This window comes from Spermophilus citellus, assembly GCF_964194105.1.
Source record: "Spermophilus citellus genome assembly, chromosome: 10".
Taxonomy (NCBI): Eukaryota; Metazoa; Chordata; class Mammalia; order Rodentia; family Sciuridae; genus Spermophilus; species Spermophilus citellus.
Window position 1 is genome coordinate 137,059,105 of NC_138197.1, and position 20,329 is coordinate 137,079,433.

Here is a 20,329-nt window from a genome sequence, read left to right on the forward strand (position 1 = left end):
GGTAATAGAGAAGGACGACCACAAACCAGTCTAACCTGGGAATGCAGACGAGGAGACACTGGCTAACTGGCAGACCTGAACATAGCACTGAGACGGGATTGTGCGTCCTCCTCCTCCACCAGGCACCTGTGAGTCCTGAGCCCCCAGTGACCGCCACCCCAGCTCCCCACCTCCCCACAGGGCCTCAAGCTGGAGACCACGGCTCGCTCCTGACACCCCCTGGGTGGATGTCAACAAGGGTGGCTCGTGCCCATGGAGCACCCATTCCCGGGGAACTCACCTCGGCCCCGGGACTTGGCTGCAGGTTTGATGATCCAGATGTTCCGGAGCCCGTCGATCTCTGTCTGGGGGTTCACAGAAGTGATCTTATTCAGCAGAGCCTGGCACTGCGAAAAGTAATTCCTTGAACTGGAGATGAAAGCATCGCCACTACAAAGCAAGATGCGGAAAGTGCGTGAGGCTGCAAAGCTGGCCACGCCCAGTGCGCATGGGTCTATGACCGGCTGGGGCAGGCCAGGGTGTCCTTCCAACCAGAGCACAGCCGGGGACCCAGGCCTGCCAGAGTGCTCCTGGACAGGGAGGTCAAGAAGTGGGGACCCACCTTGTGGATCTGGCTGCATGTGTACCCAGGATGCCAGGCCTGGGGCCACATGGGAACCACTGGAGGTCCCTATGCAGAGGCTCCCTCTGCATGCACCGCGTCCGATGGTCCCCCGTAAGAAATGGACATGCCATGCAGACCTTCCAGTCCATACCAGTGGCCAGTGACCACCCTGTGAGTCCACTGCTGCCCAGACCCCAAGATATTGTTGGTGGTTTTGCAGAGTCAGGCAGCAGTGGCCTGACCCAGGAGGCCCCAGGAGGCCCCAGGATCCTGTGGCACTAAGGCCAGTGGAGCTGCCGAGCAGCTCAGAGTCTGCGGAACCCTCTGCACCTGGAGAGGCTCCCATGCAGCACCTCAGCAGCCCATGGCATGGGACCCTCTGCGGGTGGCAGCCCAGCAGCTCAGGAGGAAGTACCAGGCCACGCTTCCTGCACAGGACCCAGCACGCTGGCCATGACCCAGGCTGAGGGGCATCTGTGTTCTGTTGCCCTGCTGGGAGGGAGGGCAGCACCCAGGAGAAAGTGAAGCGTGGGGGACCCTGGCCATGTGGGCGGCCACCATTGTGGAGCTGAAGTTGGGGGGGCCAAGAGAACATGAGCCCCAGCAGTGACTGCCTGCTGGGGGCAGGGAGCAGGGGACAGAGTGAGGGCCCTGCCTTGCTGGCTGAGTAGCAGACAGGGCCCCACTCCCCTGAGAGCCCTTTTGGGTGGTAGAGCAGGAGGGCCTCGAGGCTCAACGAGCAGGTGCAGCCCCTGCCCCAGAAAGCTGTGGCCTGAACTGGCCCCAGACCTGCTGTGAGGTGGCTCCTGGCCACTGGCTGCTCCCATGGCTTTGGCTTGGGGAGGTTAAGCAGTGGCCGCCCCAGGGGAAGGAGTCTCTCAGCCTCTCCCAGGACACGGCACCCAGGTCTGGAAGGACCCCTCCTCCAGGAGCTGCCCCGCCTGGGTCTGCTGTGGAAGGGAGCTAGGAGGCCACAGCTCTGAGAGCCAGAGCCCAGCCGGGCTTCAGGAAGCACCACAGGCCAGGCTCTGGACCCTGCCGCTCATGAGAACAGATGGAGTCCCTCCCACCCCTACATGAGAAAGGGTGGTGCAGCCGGCCAGGCTCACTGGGTCCTGGTGCGGGCGGACCCCACGAGCCCTGAGGCTCCCTGCCGGCCCCTCCAGAGCAGCCCAGACCGAACTCCACTGCCCACCCTCCTGACCAGACGCAGGGGGCCTCCATGACCCCTGGGACCTTCCTTTTTATTGAGGTCTAAGAAAATGTGGTCAAGTGCATAACCCCCTACCCAAAAACGGGGAGTGCTCAACACCCAACCGCCACGAGGGACGAGGACGCAATGCTGCTCCTCAGCAGGTTCCCTAGGACTCCGCCCCATGGACAGCAGCCACTTGCGTTCTGACTTTCTACCGCCTGGACCGGCTTTGCCTTGAACTTACACCTGGAACCACACACGCACCCCGATGGCCTCTCGGGACAGGCTGCGAGGCTCGCCTGGCCGCTGCGCCACGGGCAGCAGAGCCAGCGCCAGGTCTGGGCTCTCGGAACAAGGCCTTTCTGAGCACACGCGTCCGCCCTCGTGGGTGAAGACCTCGGGATGACTAGTTGGACACGGGGTGTGCAGGTGCCTGGATGTGTGGGAGCCGTGGGAGTTGCAGGGGCCCACACGTGTGGAGTGGGTGGCCTCTGGAGCCAGGGAGCCGCTCTCCCCTCGCGAGCTCCTGTCTGGGGGCATCTGGAAGCCTTCTCTTGTGGACTCCTGAACGTTTCCATCGGACGCCTCTTCCTGACCCACAGCAGTCCTCAGAGTAACTAGGGGAGGCCTCACCGGACCCGCGGGCTGTCACGGTCCTCCAGGACACTGCTCGCCTTTCCCTTCAGTCGGCTGGTCACCACTGCGACCAAGAGACCCGACAAGAACAAGAGGAGGGAAAGCTTATGTGGGGGCTCATGGTTTAGAGGTTCAGTCCTGGGGCAGCTGACGCCATAGCTCTGGGCCCAGAGGAGGCAGCACCTCATGGGCCTGGAGGAGGAGAGCGGCTCAGGGCGGCACCAGGAAGCAGAGAGCTCCGCTCACCAGGAACAAAGTGTAAACCCCACAGGCCACCCCCGTGACCCAGCTCCTCCGCCACCCCCACTGCCAGCAGCCACCACCAGCTGACCCCTGCCGGTGAGTGAACCCACTCACCAGGTGACGGCTCTCATAACCCAGTCACTTCACCTCTGAACCTTCTTGCCTTGCCTCATGAGCACCGGGGATGCCTCGTAGTGAACCCCAACACAGCGCTTTCTGAGAAACGAGCGGCTCAGCACGCCCACAGCACGCACGGCATGGGTCTGCTCATCCTGGTGGACTGTGGAAATCTTCCCTTGGGTGTGGAGGTCGCCCCAGTGTTGGTTTCTTAACTCTCTCACATCCTGTCTCAAGTTCCTCTTTGTGTGCCTGTGAAGCAGGATTCCACGTGCTGCCCGTGGCCCCAGCGCTGTCCACTGAGGGGCCTGGCCTCAGGATACATGGCCAATTGAATGAGGACCCGTTCCTGGGGTCTCCGTCTTGCCGCACTGGATGGATCTTCTCTTCTATCTCAATATACCTTATTAGTACAGACTTAGTCTTGAAATTGGAGCATGAAATCCCCGATTCTGTTTTTCTTGATGGAGCCTTTCTTAAATCATTATTATATTGCTGTATGAATTTTAGAGTCACTTTAATTTCTCTTGCCTCCAAAGAAATCCTGCCCAGATTTCAGTTGGGATTCTGTTGACCTTTGGGTTGGTCTGGAGGAACAAACCACACCCGTAAGTCTCCTGATTTGTGAGCACATTTTTTACACGCTCATACACATATATTAGGCACCTGACACCTCTGAGCTTATTACTTTCAGTTTAGGGACTTGAATGAGTTTTGCTACATTTATTTCTAGATCTCTGTTGTTGCTTTTTATTGTATACTGTGATTTTAAATGTTAGTCTTACCATCTCTGCTAGCACATGGAAATAGAATGACTTTGTATTAATCTTGAGTCCGGAGACCTTGTTAAATTCACTTAATTCTAATATTTTTAAATTTCTTAAAATTTTCTATGTGCACCATCACACCATCTACAAACAACGAGCTTCTCCACCTGTGCTCTTTGTCTCCCAACTGCTGGACACGCCAGCTGATCAGAGGACTGCTGTGAGCATCTGCAGAAAATTCTGATTTCAGGACCACACTTCAGTGTATCCCACTAAGAAGCATCAGCTGTGGGATTGTTACAAACCACCCATCCACAAGCTTTTCTCTTCCTGGTTTGCTGAAAACTTGAACATGTGTATGTTGAAATCATCACTTTATCTCTTCTGCAAAGGTGACAGAATTTGCTGGTCACTTTTTTTTCCTTTTTTGGTACGGGGGTGAACCCAGGGGTGCTCTACCACTGAGCCACATTGTTCTGACTCAGGGCTCACCAGTCTCCAAGGCTGGCCTTGCTCTGCATTCTTCTGCCCCAGCCTCCTGGCCGCTGGGATCACACCTGGCTGCCATGGGTCACTTTTAAATGGGTTTCTGGGTTTCCAAATGTGCAGCTTTCACACCTGTCTTCTGAGGTTGCTGTCTGGCTTAGCCCTTTCTCCAGAGCCCATGCCTCCATGGCGTTCACGTTGGGCATGGTCCCTGCACCTGCCTGGTGGGCGCTTTGACCGTCAGGCTTCACTTCTGGCTCTGAAGGCGCCTGACGGTGACGCGCCCGTCTGACCAGATGCAGCCACACCAGCCTCCTTGCTGCTGCTTCCCCGAGCGTCTTCTCTTGGTTTCACTTCTGAGTGTCCCGCAGTCACATGTAAAAGGGGTCTCCATGAACCTAGTTGAGTCTTTGGGGTTTTTCTAAAGGATTACTCTGGAAGTCTTTGTCTTCAGAGTACTTGCTGCATTTAGTGGAACGGGGTGATTTTGTTTCTTCATTTCTAATCTGAATTATGCCCGTGTTATGTATAACACGCATATGTTTGTAGGCTACATAAAGATGAGCAAACGCGTTACTTACACACAGCATTGCATTTTAACATGGACTCACCTATGTGAATATATTCAAAGGGCTCCATGATTCTTATGTGCTTGGAAACTGGTAAGATGTTAAAAATCAAGAACCTATGTTCAAATTATAACTCAATAAGTATATTTTTAAACTTAGGCTGAAATAGAAGAAGTGGACATATGATCACCAAGGTGTATGTGGACTCCTGGAGAGCCGGCCAGACCATTCCCTTGGAAAGTCTGTGTCTATAGTGCCTCTGTGCAACTCCGACGCGGTCCTGGGCTTGTGACAGGGCCCTGGGGCCACTGATGACAAGGCACCTCACCGTCCACGCGGTGGTGTGTCTGGGGTCCTGAGCCACAAGCACAAGTTAGCTGGAGGTGGCGGGCCAGCACACAGAGGCAGAATGGGGGCCCGGAAGCAGCGAGGCTCTCTGCAGTGACTTCCAAAGTGTTCTCCCAAAGAGAAATGCAGGTGGACTGGACTCCAAGAGCGGAGCATTTTCTGACCACACCCCCATACCAGGATTCTGAGTGCATCCCACAAACCACCTGAAGAATGGGCAGGAGACGCGCCCGGGCTCTGAAGAGCCTGTGAGGAGAAGCAGCAGAGACCGACCTCCTTGGTAGGAGCATGGGGAACACGCCTACTGAGGACAGAACATTCTGGAAGGGCCAGCAGGGCCGGGTCTTCCTGTGATGGCGTGAGCTGTGACTATGCAGGAGCCGCCCTGCACGGCTGTGTTTGGCTGAAGGGAGGACTCAGGCTAGTATCCAGAGTGGACCAGAAGGGCCTGGCACAGGGCAGGGCACAGCGGCCAGGGGGAGGCAGCCGGCCGCACACTGCACCTGCGGTTAGCCAGCGGTTCCCCAGAGCCGCGGGACAAGGCCCCCACAGGATGAGCAGGAAGACTCCCGGGACCACCGCCCAAGCCACTGAAACCAGAGCCAGGACCTCGGAGCAGCAGGAGAGAGCACCTGGCCTCCTGGACAGGAGAGTGCTGAAGGGTGAGGCAGCCGTGGCCGCAAGAACTCCGCAGATGGAGGACTTCGCTCCAGAGAAGGCGTCCTTCAAAACTGAAGGAAACAGGCTGAGAAAGAAGCGAAACCGGGAGGGTCCCACCCGCAGATCATCCCTGGAAGGAATATCAAAAGCAGCTCTTCAGACGCAGCTGAGGGACCACAGGAGTCAGGAGCTGCTCTGGGAAGGGCCAAATCGCAGAAAACCCCGCAGGACTGACCCTGCAAAGCCACGGAGAATCGCCCCGGGCAGCTTGGAGCCCAGAACCAGTGGACCAGGGCGGGCGCCTCAGGGAGCCGGGGCTGTGAGGGGAGCAGGGCGAGTGCCGTGGGCAGTGGCCAGGGAGGGAGGCACAGCAACCAGGCAGACCACCAGCAGGGACGGGCGTGCCACAGGCTGAGGCACAGAGCCCTCAGGGCTTCCTCACCAGGTGGCATAGGTGAGCACAGCAGCCATGTGCCCCTTGACAACCTGAAGAGGACCTGCTGTGCTGACCCACACAGCACTGCGGAAGCAGGGTGGACTGCAGGAGTGAGGGGCTCAGGGCGCCTTTCCTCCGAAGGCAGGTGGGTCATTTTCTTCCCTGGCTGCAGGCTGGGGCTCAGTCCTGGGGTGGGCTTCACTGAGGGAGGAGAAGCCACGTGGCCATGTGAACTGTCACTGGGACTTGCCAGGGGGGCTGGACGCACAGCATTTCCCAGCTGTCCTCCCTCAGTGGAACCTGGGTCATCTGAACAGAAACAGTGAGGCCGCCCCGGCTGTGGGGCTCAGGAGGCTGTCTCTGGGCCGGGCCTGCGGCAGGCTTCTCACATCCCCCAGACACCTGACCCAGAGCTGGCCCACGGCCACCCACAGCTGTCAGCTGGACCTGCAGATGCAGCTCAGAAGCACTGACTGGCTGAGGACCTTGGCCCCTCGCCACAGGGTGTGGCCCCAGGAGACACCACACACAGCAGTCCCCACTTCCTTCCTGCATGAGGTCTGGCGGGCAGGAAGAACCGAGGAGCAGGAAAAGAGAGCAGAATGTGAGTGGGGACGAGGACCAGCGGCAAGAGGGAACCCAGACCTGGTGCCAGAGCCAGGCAGACCACCAGCAGGGACGGGCGTGCCACAGGGTGAAGCACGTGGGTCCAGACGGAACCAGGAGACCTCAGACAGGCCAGTGGAAGACACCCAGGCTCGGCCTCAGAACAGAGCAAGGAGACCAGGAGAGCCCACCGCAGGGAGGCCGGTGAGCGTGGGGAGGCCAGCAGGGAATGGGGCCTGGCAACACCTGTGGAGGCAACAGACAAGAACTTCTCTAAACCACAGAAGACAGCCCTAGATTTAAAACTCCCCAAACCCTGAGACAGAGAAACCAAAGAAAGCCACATCCAGGCACAGCAAAGTCAAACTTCAGAAAAAGAAAGAGAAAACCTTGAAAAGCAGCCCAAGAAAGAGAGTTGGGGGCATGGCAGCGGGAGCCGCAGCTGGCCGCATCATGGAGAGGCCCTGTAGAGAGCTCCCCAGCTGCCGGCCAGCTCGCCCCTCAACTCGAAGCGCAGGAGACTCGGCAGCAGACATGGGGAGGACCACAGGCTGGAGAAGAAGCGATGGAGGCGCCTCAGGGGTCACTGCCTGCAGAAGGGAGACCTGGGGCAGGGGAGGGGCGCTTGGCTGCTGGAGTCTCCCACTTGTCCAGGGAACAGTGAGACAACTCTGAGGCAGACCATCAGAGTCCAAGATGTCCAGAGCGATGCAGAAGTGTCGGAGGGAAAGGCAGTGGGGACAGAAAGCAGGAGGCCATCTGTCATCAGAACAGAGACTGCCAGCTGGACACTCATGGCATCGTGTGCAGAGGGCTCCTGGCCTGCACTGATGGAAAGACAGCTTGATGGGCAAACAGCAGGCACAACATAACTGCTTGTTGTTTATCTTTGCAGCCCTGGGGACTGAGCCCGGGTGCCCTACCACGGAGCTGCAGCCCAGCCCTGTTTATTTACTCTTTTATTTTGAGGCAGGTTCTCACTAAGTTGCCAGGTTTGGCCTTGAATGTGATCCTCCTACAACAGCCTCCCAAGTCTCTGGGGTGACAGTGACACTGTGACACACTTTAAATATAAAGGTACCAGTAGATAAAAAGCAAAAGTTGGAACAACAACAAAAAAGATCCATACCTTGCAAACTAAAGAACGCTGGTGTGGAGGGCAGGGCAGCTCAGTGGAGAGGGCCTAGCAAGCCCCAGGCCCTGGCTCCACCCCGTAGCCACACACACACACACACACACACACACAGAGTAAACAGAAGGCCAACATCGCTGTACTTTATCAGAAAAAGTGGAAAGTAAGGGAAGAATCACTCAGAAGAGGCTAAGAGGGTATTTCTTTACGACAGAAGATAGATTTCCCGTGATCACTGCATCCGAGCCAGCGGCCACAGGGTCAAGAGAGACACGGAAGTCTCCAAAATGTGGCTAGCAACTCTAAGGTCCCCTCGGCATCTCAGGAAGAAGGAGGGGACACCATCAGGTCCTCAGAGGAGTGCCAGTACCTTCGGGAGTACCCAGGGGCCAGAGAGCAGCAGTGCCGTGTCCACTCCCCACCCGCCCGCCTGGCCCTTGTCCTCTCGCCCCCAGCCGGCAGGAAGCAGAGGCGAGCCTCCTCCCAGGTGGCCAGGCCGAGGGGCTAGCTTGGTCCCCTCCTGACAGCGTGTAGCTGCCAGGTTCACCACCCCCATCACCTGCACCCACGCTGTACACCACACCAGTGACAGGGTCCACTTTGTGCCTCAGCAGGACAGGAAGGAGGAAGGAAAGAAGGGACAGGGACCAAAATGCCCTGGGATGGCATGGAGGCCCAGCAGACCCTCCTGAATGGGGGCTTGTCCCCCTCCTTTGCCCCAAGGGGCCTGGGCCGCCTCCGCCCCTCTCTTCTCCCCCATGGTGGCTGGGAAGGACTTGGCCCCCCTGGGGGGGTGAATAGGGCTGCAGCAGTAGGGATAGTGAGCATCCTGGACAGCCCAGGCCTGGGCAGCCCTGCAGACAGTCCCTCACCTACTACCCAGAGCCAGCCAGGTGCAGCTGCTCAGACCTGCCAGGCTGCTGTGGGATCAAGTGAGGCTACACATAAAGGTGGTACCCAGAGGCACCCGAGGGTATCTTCCTATCCACAGCCAGCAGGTGACTGGGGGGACAGGCAGCAGAAGACCTGGGCAGCCCAGCACCCAGAGAGGCACCCAACACCCAGACAGGAGCCCCGACACCCAGACAGGAGCCCCGACACACAGACAGGAGCCCCGACACACAGACAGGAGCCCCGACACACAGACAGGAGCCCTGACACACAGACAGGAGCCCCGACACCCAGGCAGGAGCCCCGACACCCAGACAGGAGCCCCGACACCCAGACAGGAGCCCCGACACACAGACAGGAGCCCCGACACCCAGACAGGAGCCCCGACACCCAGACAGGAGCCCGACACACAGACAGGAGCCCCGACACACAGACAGGAGCCCGACACACAGACAGGAGCCCCGACACCCAGACAGGAGCCCCGACACACAGACAGGAGCCCCGACACACAGACAGGAGCCCGACACACAGACAGGAGCCCCGACACACAGACAGGAGCCCCGACACACAGACAGGAGCCCGACACACAGACAGGAGCCCGACACACAGACAGGAGCCCGACACACAGACAGGAGCCCCGACACACAGACAGGAGCCCCGACACACAGACAGGAGCCCCGACACACAGACAGGAGCCCCGACACACAGACAGGAGCCCCGACACACAGACAGGAGCCCGACACACAGACAGGAGCCCCGACACACAGACAGGAGCCCCGACACACAGACAGGAGCCCGACACACAGACAGGAGCCCGACACACAGGCAGGAGCCCGACACACAGACAGGAGCCCCGACACACAGACAGGAGCCCGACACACAGACAGGAGCCCCGACACCCAGACAGGAGCCCCGACACCCAGACAGGAGCCCCGACACACAGGCAGGAGCCCCGACACACAGACAGGGAGCCCCGACACACAGACAGGAGCCCCGACACACAGACAGGAGCCCCGACACACAGACAGGAGCCCCGACACCCAGACAGGAGCCCCGACACCCAGACAGGAGCCCCGACACACAGGCAGGAGCCCCGACACACAGACAGGAGCCCCGACACACAGACAGGAGCCCCGACACACAGACAGGAGCCCCGACACACAGACAGGAGCCCCGACACACAGACAGGAGCCCCGACACACAGACAGGAGTCCCGACACACAGACAGGAGCCCGACACACAGACAGGAGCCCCACACACAGACAGGAGCCCCGACACACAGACAGGAGCCCCGACACACAGACAGGAGCCCCGACACACAGACAGGAGCCCGACACACAGACAGGAGCCCCGACACACAGACAGGAGCCCGACACACAGACAGGAGCCCGACACACAGACAGGAGCCCCGACACACAGACAGGAGCCCCGACCACACAGACAGGAGCCCCGACACACAGACAGGAGCCCGACACACAGACAGGAGCCCCGACACACAGACAGGAGCCCCGACACCCAGACAGGAGCCCGACACACAGACAGGAGCCCCGACACCCAGACAGGAGCCCCGACACCCAGACAGGAGCCCGACACCCAGACAGGAGCCCGACACACAGACAGGAGCCCGACACACAGACAGGAGCCCCGACACACAGACAGGAGCCCCGACACACAGACAGGAGCCCCGACACACAGACAGGAGCCCGACACACAGACAGGAGCCCGACACACAGGCAGGAGCCCGACACACAGACAGGAGCCCCGACACACAGACAGGAGCCCGACACACAGACAGGAGCCCCGACACCCAGACAGGAGCCCCGACACCCAGACAGGAGCCCCGACACACAGGCAGGAGCCCCGACACACAGACAGGAGCCCCGACACCCAGACAGGAGCCCCGACACACAGACAGGAGCCCCGACACACAGACAGGAGCCCCGACACCCAGACAGGAGCCCCGACACCCAGACAGGAGCCCCGACACACAGGCAGGAGCCCCGACACACAGACAGGAGCCCCGACACACAGACAGGAGCCCCGACACACAGACAGGAGCCCCGACACACAGACAGGAGCCCCGACACACAGACAGGAGCCCCGACACACAGACAGGAGTCCCGACACACAGACAGGAGCCCGACACACAGACAGGAGCCCCACACACAGACAGGAGCCCCGACACACAGACAGGAGCCCCGACACCCAGACAGGAGCCCCGACACACAGACAGGAGCCCCGACACACAGACAGGAGCCCGACACACAGACAGGAGCCCGACACACAGACAGGAGCCCCGACACACAGACAGGAGCCCGACACACAGACAGGAGCCCCGACACACAGACAGGAGCCCCGACACACAGACAGGAGCCCGACACACAGACAGGAGCCCCGACACACAGACAGGAGCCCCGACACCCAGACAGGAGCCCGACACACAGACAGGAGCCCCGACACCCAGACAGGAGCCCCGACACCCAGACAGGAGCCCGACACCCAGACAGGAGCCCGACACACAGACAGGAGCCCGACACACAGACAGGAGCCCCGACACACAGACAGGAGCCCCGACACACAGACAGGAGCCCCGACACACAGACAGGAGCCCGACACACAGACAGGAGCCCCGACACACAGACAGGAGCCCGACACACAGACAGGAGCCCGACACACAGACAGGAGCCCGGACACACAGACAGGAGCCCGACACACAGACAGGAGCCCCGACACACAGACAGGAGCCCGACACCCAGACAGGAGCCCGACACACAGACAGGAGCCCCGACACACAGACAGGAGCCCCGACACACAGACAGGAGCCCCGACACACAGACAGGAGCCCCGACACACAGACAGGAGCCCCGACACACAGACAGGAGCCCGACACACAGACAGGAGCCCGACACACAGACAGGAGCCCCGACACCCAGACAGGAGCCCGACACCCAGACAGGAGCCCGACACACAGACAGGAGCCCCGACACACAGACAGGAGCCCCGACACACAGACAGGAGCCCCGACACACAGACAGGAGCCCCGACACACAGACAGGAGCCCCGACACCCAGACAGGAGCCCCGACACACAGACAGGAGCCCGACACACAGACAGGAGCCCCGACACACAGACAGGAGCCCCGACACACAGACAGGAGCCCCGACACACAGACAGGAGCCCGACACACAGACAGGAGCCCCGACACACAGACAGGAGCCCCGACACACAGACAGGAGCCCCGACACCCAGACAGGAGCCCCGACACACAGACAGGAGCCCGACACACAGACAGGAGCCCCGACACACAGACAGGAGCCCCACACACAGACAGGAGCCCGACACACAGACAGGAGCCCCGACACACAGACAGGAGCCCCGACACACAGACAGGAGCCCCGACACACAGGCAGGAGCCCCGACACACAGACAGGAGCCCCGACACCCAGACAGGAGCCCCGACACACAGACAGGAGCCCGACACACAGACAGGAGCCCCGACACACAGACAGGAGCCCCGACACACAGACAGGAGCCCCGACACCCAGACAGGAGCCCCGACACCCAGACAGGAGCCCGACACACAGACAGGAGCCCCGACACACAGACAGGAGCCCGACACACAGACAGGAGCCCCGACACACAGACAGGAGCCCCGACACACAGACAGGAGCCCCGACACACAGACAGGAGCCCCGACACACAGACAGGAGCCCCGACACACAGACAGGAGTCCCGACACACAGACAGGAGCCCGACACACAGACAGGAGCCCCCACACACAGACAGGAGCCCCGACACACAGACAGGAGCCCCGACACACAGACAGGAGCCCGACACACAGACAGGAGCCCCGACACACAGACAGGAGCCCGACACACAGACAGGAGCCCGACACACAGACAGGAGCCCCGACACACAGACAGGAGCCCCGACACACAGACAGGAGCCCCGACACACAGACAGGAGCCCCGACACACAGACAGGAGCCCGACACACAGACAGGAGCCCCGACACACAGACAGGAGCCCCGACACACAGACAGGAGCCCGACACACAGACAGGAGCCCCGACACCCAGACAGGAGCCCGACACCCAGACAGGAGCCCCGACACACAGACAGGAGCCCGACACACAGACAGGAGCCCCGACACACAGACAGGAGCCCGACACACAGACAGGAGCCCCGACACACAGACAGGAGCCCCGACACACAGACAGGAGCCCGACACACAGACAGGAGCCCGACACACAGACAGGAGCCCCGACACACAGACAGGAGCCCGACACACAGACAGGAGCCCGACACACAGACAGGAGCCCGACACACAGACAGGAGCCCCGACACACAGACAGGAGCCCCGACACACAGACAGGAGCCCGACACACAGACAGGAGCCCCGACACACAGACAGGAGCCCGACACACAGACAGGAGCCCCGACACACAGACAGGAGCCCCGACACACAGACAGGAGCCCGACACACAGACAGGAGCCCGACACACAGACAGGAGCCCGACACACAGACAGGAGCCCCGACACACAGACAGGAGCCCCGACACACAGACAGGAGCCCGACACACAGACAGGAGCCCCGACACACAGACAGGAGCCCGACACACAGACAGGAGCCCCGACACACAGACAGGAGCCCGACACACAGACAGGAGCCCGACACCCAGACAGGAGCCCCGACACCAGACAGGAGCCCGACACCCAGACAGGAGCCCGACACACAGACAGGAGCCCCGACACACAGACAGGAGCCCCGACACACAGACAGGAGCCCCGACACACAGACAGGAGCCCCGACACACAGACAGGAGCCCCGACACACAGACAGGAGCCCCGACACACAGACAGGAGCCCCGACACACAGACAGGAGCCCCGACACACAGACAGGAGCCCCGACACACAGACAGGAGCCCGACACACAGACAGGAGCCCCGACACACAGACAGGAGCCCCGACACCCAGACAGGAGCCCCGACACCCAGACAGGAGCCCCGACACACAGACAGGAGCCCCGACACACAGACAGGAGCCCCGACACACAGACAGGAGCCCCGACACACAGACAGGAGCCCGACACACAGACAGGAGCCCCGACACACAGACAGGAGCCCCGACACACAGACAGGAGCCCCGACACACAGGCAGGAGCCCCGACACCCAGACAGGAGCCCCGACACACAGACAGGAGCCCGACACACAGACAGGAGCCCCGACACACAGACAGGAGCCCCGACACACAGACAGGAGCCCCGACACCCAGACAGGAGCCCCGACACACAGACAGGAGCCCGACACACAGACAGGAGCCCCGACACACAGACAGGAGCCCGACACACAGACAGGAGCCCCGACACACAGACAGGAGCCCGACACCCAGACAGGAGCCCGACACCCAGACAGGAGCCCCGACACACAGACAGGAGCCCCGACACACAGACAGGAGCCCCGACACACAGACAGGAGCCCCGACACACAGACAGGAGCCCCGACACACAGACAGGAGCCCGACACACAGACAGGAGCCCCGACACACAGGCAGGAGCCCCGACACACAGGCAGGAGCCCCGACACACAGGCAGGAGCCCCGACACACAGACAGGAGCCCCGACACACAGGCAGGAGCCCCGACACACAGACAGGAGCCCCGACACACAGACAGGAGCCCCGACACACAGACAGGAGCCCCGACACACAGACAGGAGCCCCGACACACAGACAGGAGCCCCGACACACAGACAGGAGCCCCGACACACAGGCAGGAGCCCCGACACACAGACAGGAGCCCCGACACACAGACAGGAGCCCCGACACACAGACAGGAGCCCCGACACACAGACAGGAGCCCCGACACACAGGACAGGAGCCCCGACACACAGGCAGGAGCCCCGACACACAGGACAGGAGCCCCGACACACAGACAGGAGCCCCGACACACAGACAGGAGCCCCGACACACAGACAGGAGCCCGACACACAGACAGGAGCCCCGACACACAGACAGGAGCCCCGACACACAGGACAGGAGCCCCGACACACAGACAGGAGCCCCGACACACAGGCAGGAGCCCCGACACACAGGCAGGAGCCCCGACACACAGACAGGAGCCCCGACACACAGACAGGAGCCCCGACACACAGACAGGAGCCCCGACACACAGGCAGGAGCCCCGACACACAGACAGGAGCCCCGACACACAGGCAGGAGCCCCGACACACAGGCAGGAGCCCCGACACACAGACAGGAGCCCGACACACAGACAGGAGCCCCGACACACAGGCAGGAGCCCCGACACACAGGCAGGAGCCCCGACACACAGGCAGGAGCCCCGACACACAGACAGGAGCCCCGACACACAGACAGGAGCCCCGACACACAGACAGGAGCCCCGACACACAGACAGGAGCCCCGACACACAGGCAGGAGCCCCGACACACAGGCAGGAGCCCCGACACACAGACAGGAGCCCCGACACACAGACAGGAGCCCCGACACACAGACAGGAGCCCGACACACAGACAGGAGCCCGACACACAGACAGGAGCCCCGACACACAGACAGGAGCCCCGACACACAGACAGGAGCCCCGACACACAGACAGGAGCCCCGACACACAGACAGGAGCCCCGACACACAGGCAGGAGCCCCGACACACAGGCAGGAGCCCCGACACCCAGACAGGAGCCCCGACACACAGACAGGAGCCCCGACACACAGACAGGAGCCCCGACACACAGGACAGGAGCCCCGACACACAGACAGGAGCCCCGACACACAGACAGGAGCCCCGACACACAGACAGGAGCCCCGACACACAGACAGGAGCCCGACACACAGACAGGAGCCCCGACACACAGGCAGGAGCCCCGACACACAGACAGGAGCCCCGACACACAGACAGGAGCCCCGACACACAGACAGGAGCCCCGACACACAGACAGGAGCCCCGACACACAGACAGGAGCCCCGACACACAGACAGGAGCCCGACACACAGACAGGAGCCCCGACACACAGACAGGAGCCCCGACACACAGACAGGAGCCCCGACACACAGACAGGAGCCCCGACACACAGGCAGGAGCCCCGACACACAGACAGGAGCCCCGACACACAGACAGGAGCCCCGACACACAGACAGGAGCCCCGACACACAGACAGGAGCCCCGACACACAGACAGGAGCCCGACACACAGACAGGAGCCCCGACACACAGACAGGAGCCCCGACACACAGGCAGGAGCCCGACACACAGACAGGAGCCCCGACACACAGACAGGAGCCCCGACACACAGACAGGAGCCCGACACACAGACAGGAGCCCCGACACACAGACAGGAGCCCCGACACACAGACAGGAGCCCCGACACACAGGACAGGAGCCCCGACACACAGACAGGAGCCCCGACACACAGACAGGAGCCCCGACACACAGGCAGGAGCCCCGACACACAGACAGGAGCCCCGACACACAGACAGGAGCCCCGACACACAGACAGGAGCCCCGACACACAGACAGGAGCCCCGACACACAGACAGGAGCCCCGACACACAGACAGGAGCCCCGACACACAGACAGGAGCCCCGACACACAGACAGGAGCCCCGACACACAGGCAGGAGCCCCGACACACAGACAGGAGCCCCGACACACAGACAGGAGCCCCGACACACAGACAGGAGCCCCGACACACAGACAGGAGCCCGACACACAGACAGGAGCCCCGACACACAGACAGGAGCCCCGACACACAGACAGGAGCCCGACACCCAGGCAGGAGCCCCGACACACAGACAGGAGCCCCGACACACAGACAGGAGCCCCGACACACAGACAGGAGCCCCGACACACAGACAGGAGCCCGACACACAGACAGGAGCCCCGACACACAGACAGGAGCCCCGACACACAGACAGGAGCCCCGACACACAGACAGGAGCCCCGACACACAGACAGGAGCCCCGACACACAGACAGGAGCCCCGACACACAGACAGGAGCCCCGACACACAGACAGGAGCCCCGACACACAGACAGGAGCCCCGACACACAGACAGGAGCCCCGACACCCAGACAGGAGCCCCGACACACAGACAGGAGCCCCGACACACAGACAGGAGCCCCGACACACAGACAGGAGCCCCGACACACAGACAGGAGCCCCGACACACAGACAGGAGCCCCGACACACAGACAGGAGCCCCGACACACAGACAGGAGCCCCGACACACAGACAGGAGCCCCGACACCAGACAGGAGCCCCGACACACAGACAGGAGCCCCGACACACAGACAGGAGCCCCGACACACAGACAGGAGCCCCGACACACAGACAGGAGCCCCGACACACAGACAGGAGCCCCGACACACAGACAGGAGCCCCGACACACAGGCAGGAGCCCCGACACACAGGCAGGAGCCCCGACACACAGACAGGAGCCCCGACACACAGACAGGAGCCCCGACACACAGACAGGAGCCCGACACACAGACAGGAGCCCCGACACACAGACAGGAGCCCCGACACACAGACAGGAGCCCGACACACAGACAGGAGCCCCGACACACAGACAGGAGCCCCGACACACAGACAGGAGCCCGACACACAGACAGGAGCCCCGACACACAGACAGGAGCCCCGACACACAGACAGGAGCCCCGACACACAGACAGGAGCCCCGACACACAGACAGGAGCCCCGACACACAGACAGGAGCCCCGACACACAGACAGGAGCCCCGACACACAGACAGGAGCCCCGACACACAGACAGGAGCCCCGACACACAGACAGGAGCCCCGACACACAGACAGGAGCCCCGACACACAGACAGGAGCCCCGACACACAGACAGGAGCCCCGACACACAGACAGGAGCCCCGACACACAGGCAGGAGCCCCGACACACAGGCAGGAGCCCGACACACAGACAGGAGCCCCGACACACAGGCAGGAGCCCCGACACACAGGCAGGAGCCCCGACACACAGACAGGAGCCCCGACACACAGACAGGAGCCCCGACACACAGACAGGAGCCCCGACACACAGACAGGAGCCCCGACACACAGACAGGAGCCCCGACACACAGACAGGAGCCCCGACACACAGGACAGGAGCCCGACACACAGACAGGAGCCCCGACACACAGACAGGAGCCCGACACACAGACAGGAGCCCCGACACACAGACAGGAGCCCCGACACACAGACAGGAGCCCGACACACAGACAGGAGCCCCGACACACAGACAGGAGCCCCGACACACAGACAGGAGCCCCGACACACAGACAGGAGCCCCGACACACAGACAGGAGCCCCGACACACAGACAGGAGCCCGACACACAGACAGGAGCCCCGACACACAGACAGGAGCCCCGACACACAGACAGGAGCCCCGACACACAGACAGGAGCCCCGACACACAGACAGGAGCCCCGACACACAGACAGGAGCCCCGACACACAGACAGGAGCCCCGACACACAGACAGGAGCCCCGACACACAGACAGGAGCCCCGACACACAGACAGGAGCCCCGACACACAGACAGGAGCCCCGACACACAGACAGGAGCCCCGACACACAGACAGGAGCCCCGACACACAGACAGGAGCCCCGACACACAGACAGGAGCCCCGACACACAGACAGGAGCCCGACACACAGACAGGAGCCCCGACACACAGACAGGAGCCCCGACACACAGACAGGAGCCCCGACACACAGGCAGGAGCCCCGACACACAGACAGGAGCCCCGACACACAGACAGGAGCCCGACACACAGACAGGAGCCCCGACACACAGACAGGAGCCCCGACACACAGGCAGGAGCCCCGACACACAGACAGGAGCCCCCGACACACAGACAGGAGCCCCGACACACAGACAGGAGCCCGACACACAGACAGGAGCCCCGACACACAGGACAGGAGCCCCGACACACAGACAGGAGCCCCGACACACAGACAGGAGGCCCCGACACACAGACAGGAGCCCCGACACACAGACAGGAGCCCCGACACACAGACAGGAGCCCCGACACACAGACAGGAGCCCCGACACACAGACAGGAGCCCCGACACACAGACAGGAGCCCCGGACACACAGACAGGAGCCCGACACACAGACAGGAGCCCCGACACCCAGACAGGAGCCCCGACACCCAGACAGGAGCCCGACACACAGACAGGAGCCCCGACACACAGACAGGAGCCCCGACACACAGACAGGAGCCCCGACACACAGACAGGAGCCCCGACACACAGACAGGAGCCCGACACACAGACAGGAGCCCCGACACACAGACAGGAGCCCCGACACACAGACAGGAGCCCCGACACACAGACAGGAGCCCCGACACACAGACAGGAGCCCCGACACACAGACAGGAGCCCCGACACACAGACAGGAGCCCCGACACACAGACAGGAGCCCCGACACACAGACAGGAGCCCCGACACACAGACAGGAGCCCCGACACACAGACAGGAGCCCGACACACAGACAGGAGCCCCGACACACAGACAGGAGCCCCGACACACAGACAGGAGCCCGACACACAGACAGGAGCCCCGACACACAGACAGGAGCCCCGACACACAGACAGGAGCCCCGACACACAGACAGGAGCCCCGACACACAGACAGGAGCCCGACACACAGACAGGAGCCCCGACACACAGACAGGAGCCCCGACACACAGACAGGAGCCCCGACACACAGACAGGAGCCCCGACACACAGACAGGAGCCCCGACACACAGACAGGAGCCCCGACACACAGACAGGAGCCCCGACACACAGACAGGAGCCCCGACACACAGACAGGAGCCCCGACACACAGACAGGAGCCCCGACACACAGACAGGAGCCCCGACACACAGACAGGAGCCCCGACACACAGACAGGAGCCCCGACACACAGACAGGAGCCCCGACACACAGACAGGAGCCCCGACACACAGACAACAGGAGCCCCGACACACAGACAGGAGCCCCGACACACAGACAGGAGCCCCGACACACAGACAGGAGCCCCGACACACAGACAGGAGCCCCGACACACAGACAGGAGCCCCGACACACAGACAGGAGCCCGACACACAGCAGGAGCCCCGACACACAGGCAGGAGCCCCGACACACAGACAGGAGCCCCGACACACAGACAGGAGCCCCGACACACAGACAGGAGCCCCGACACCCAGACAGGAGCCCCGACACACAGACAGGAGCCCGACACACAGACAGGAGCCCCGACACACAGACAGGAGCCCCGACACACAGACAGGAGCCCCGACACACAGACAGGAGCCCCGACACACAGACAGGAGCCCCGACACACAGGCAGGAGCCCCGACACACAGACAGGAGCCCCGACACACAGACAGGAGCCCCGACACACAGACAGGAGCCCCGACACACAGACAGGAGCCCGACACACAGGCAGGAGCCCCGACACACAGACAGGAGCCCCGACACACAGACAGGAGCCCCGACACACAGACAGGAGCCCGACACACAGACAGGAGCCCCGACACACAGACAGGAGCCCGACACACAGACAGGAGCCCCGACACACAGACAGGAGCCCGACACACAGACAGGAGCCCCGACACAGACAGGAGCCCCGACAC

The 20,329-nt window shown here is 62.2% G+C and overlaps 1 protein-coding gene across 1 annotated transcript in view; it reads right to left on the minus strand.

Moving 5' to 3' along the window:
* TTLL8 (tubulin tyrosine ligase like 8) overlaps positions 1-20,329 on the minus strand; it is a gene marked incomplete at its 5' end in the record, with an annotated part of 68,962 nt that overhangs the window by 15,214 nt on the left and 33,419 nt on the right. Inside the window, one exon of the mRNA XM_081311564.1 lies at positions 281-429. Within this exon, the coding sequence (XP_081167690.1) occupies positions 281-429 (149 nt within the window). The remainder of the gene's footprint in view (positions 1-280; positions 430-20,329) is intronic.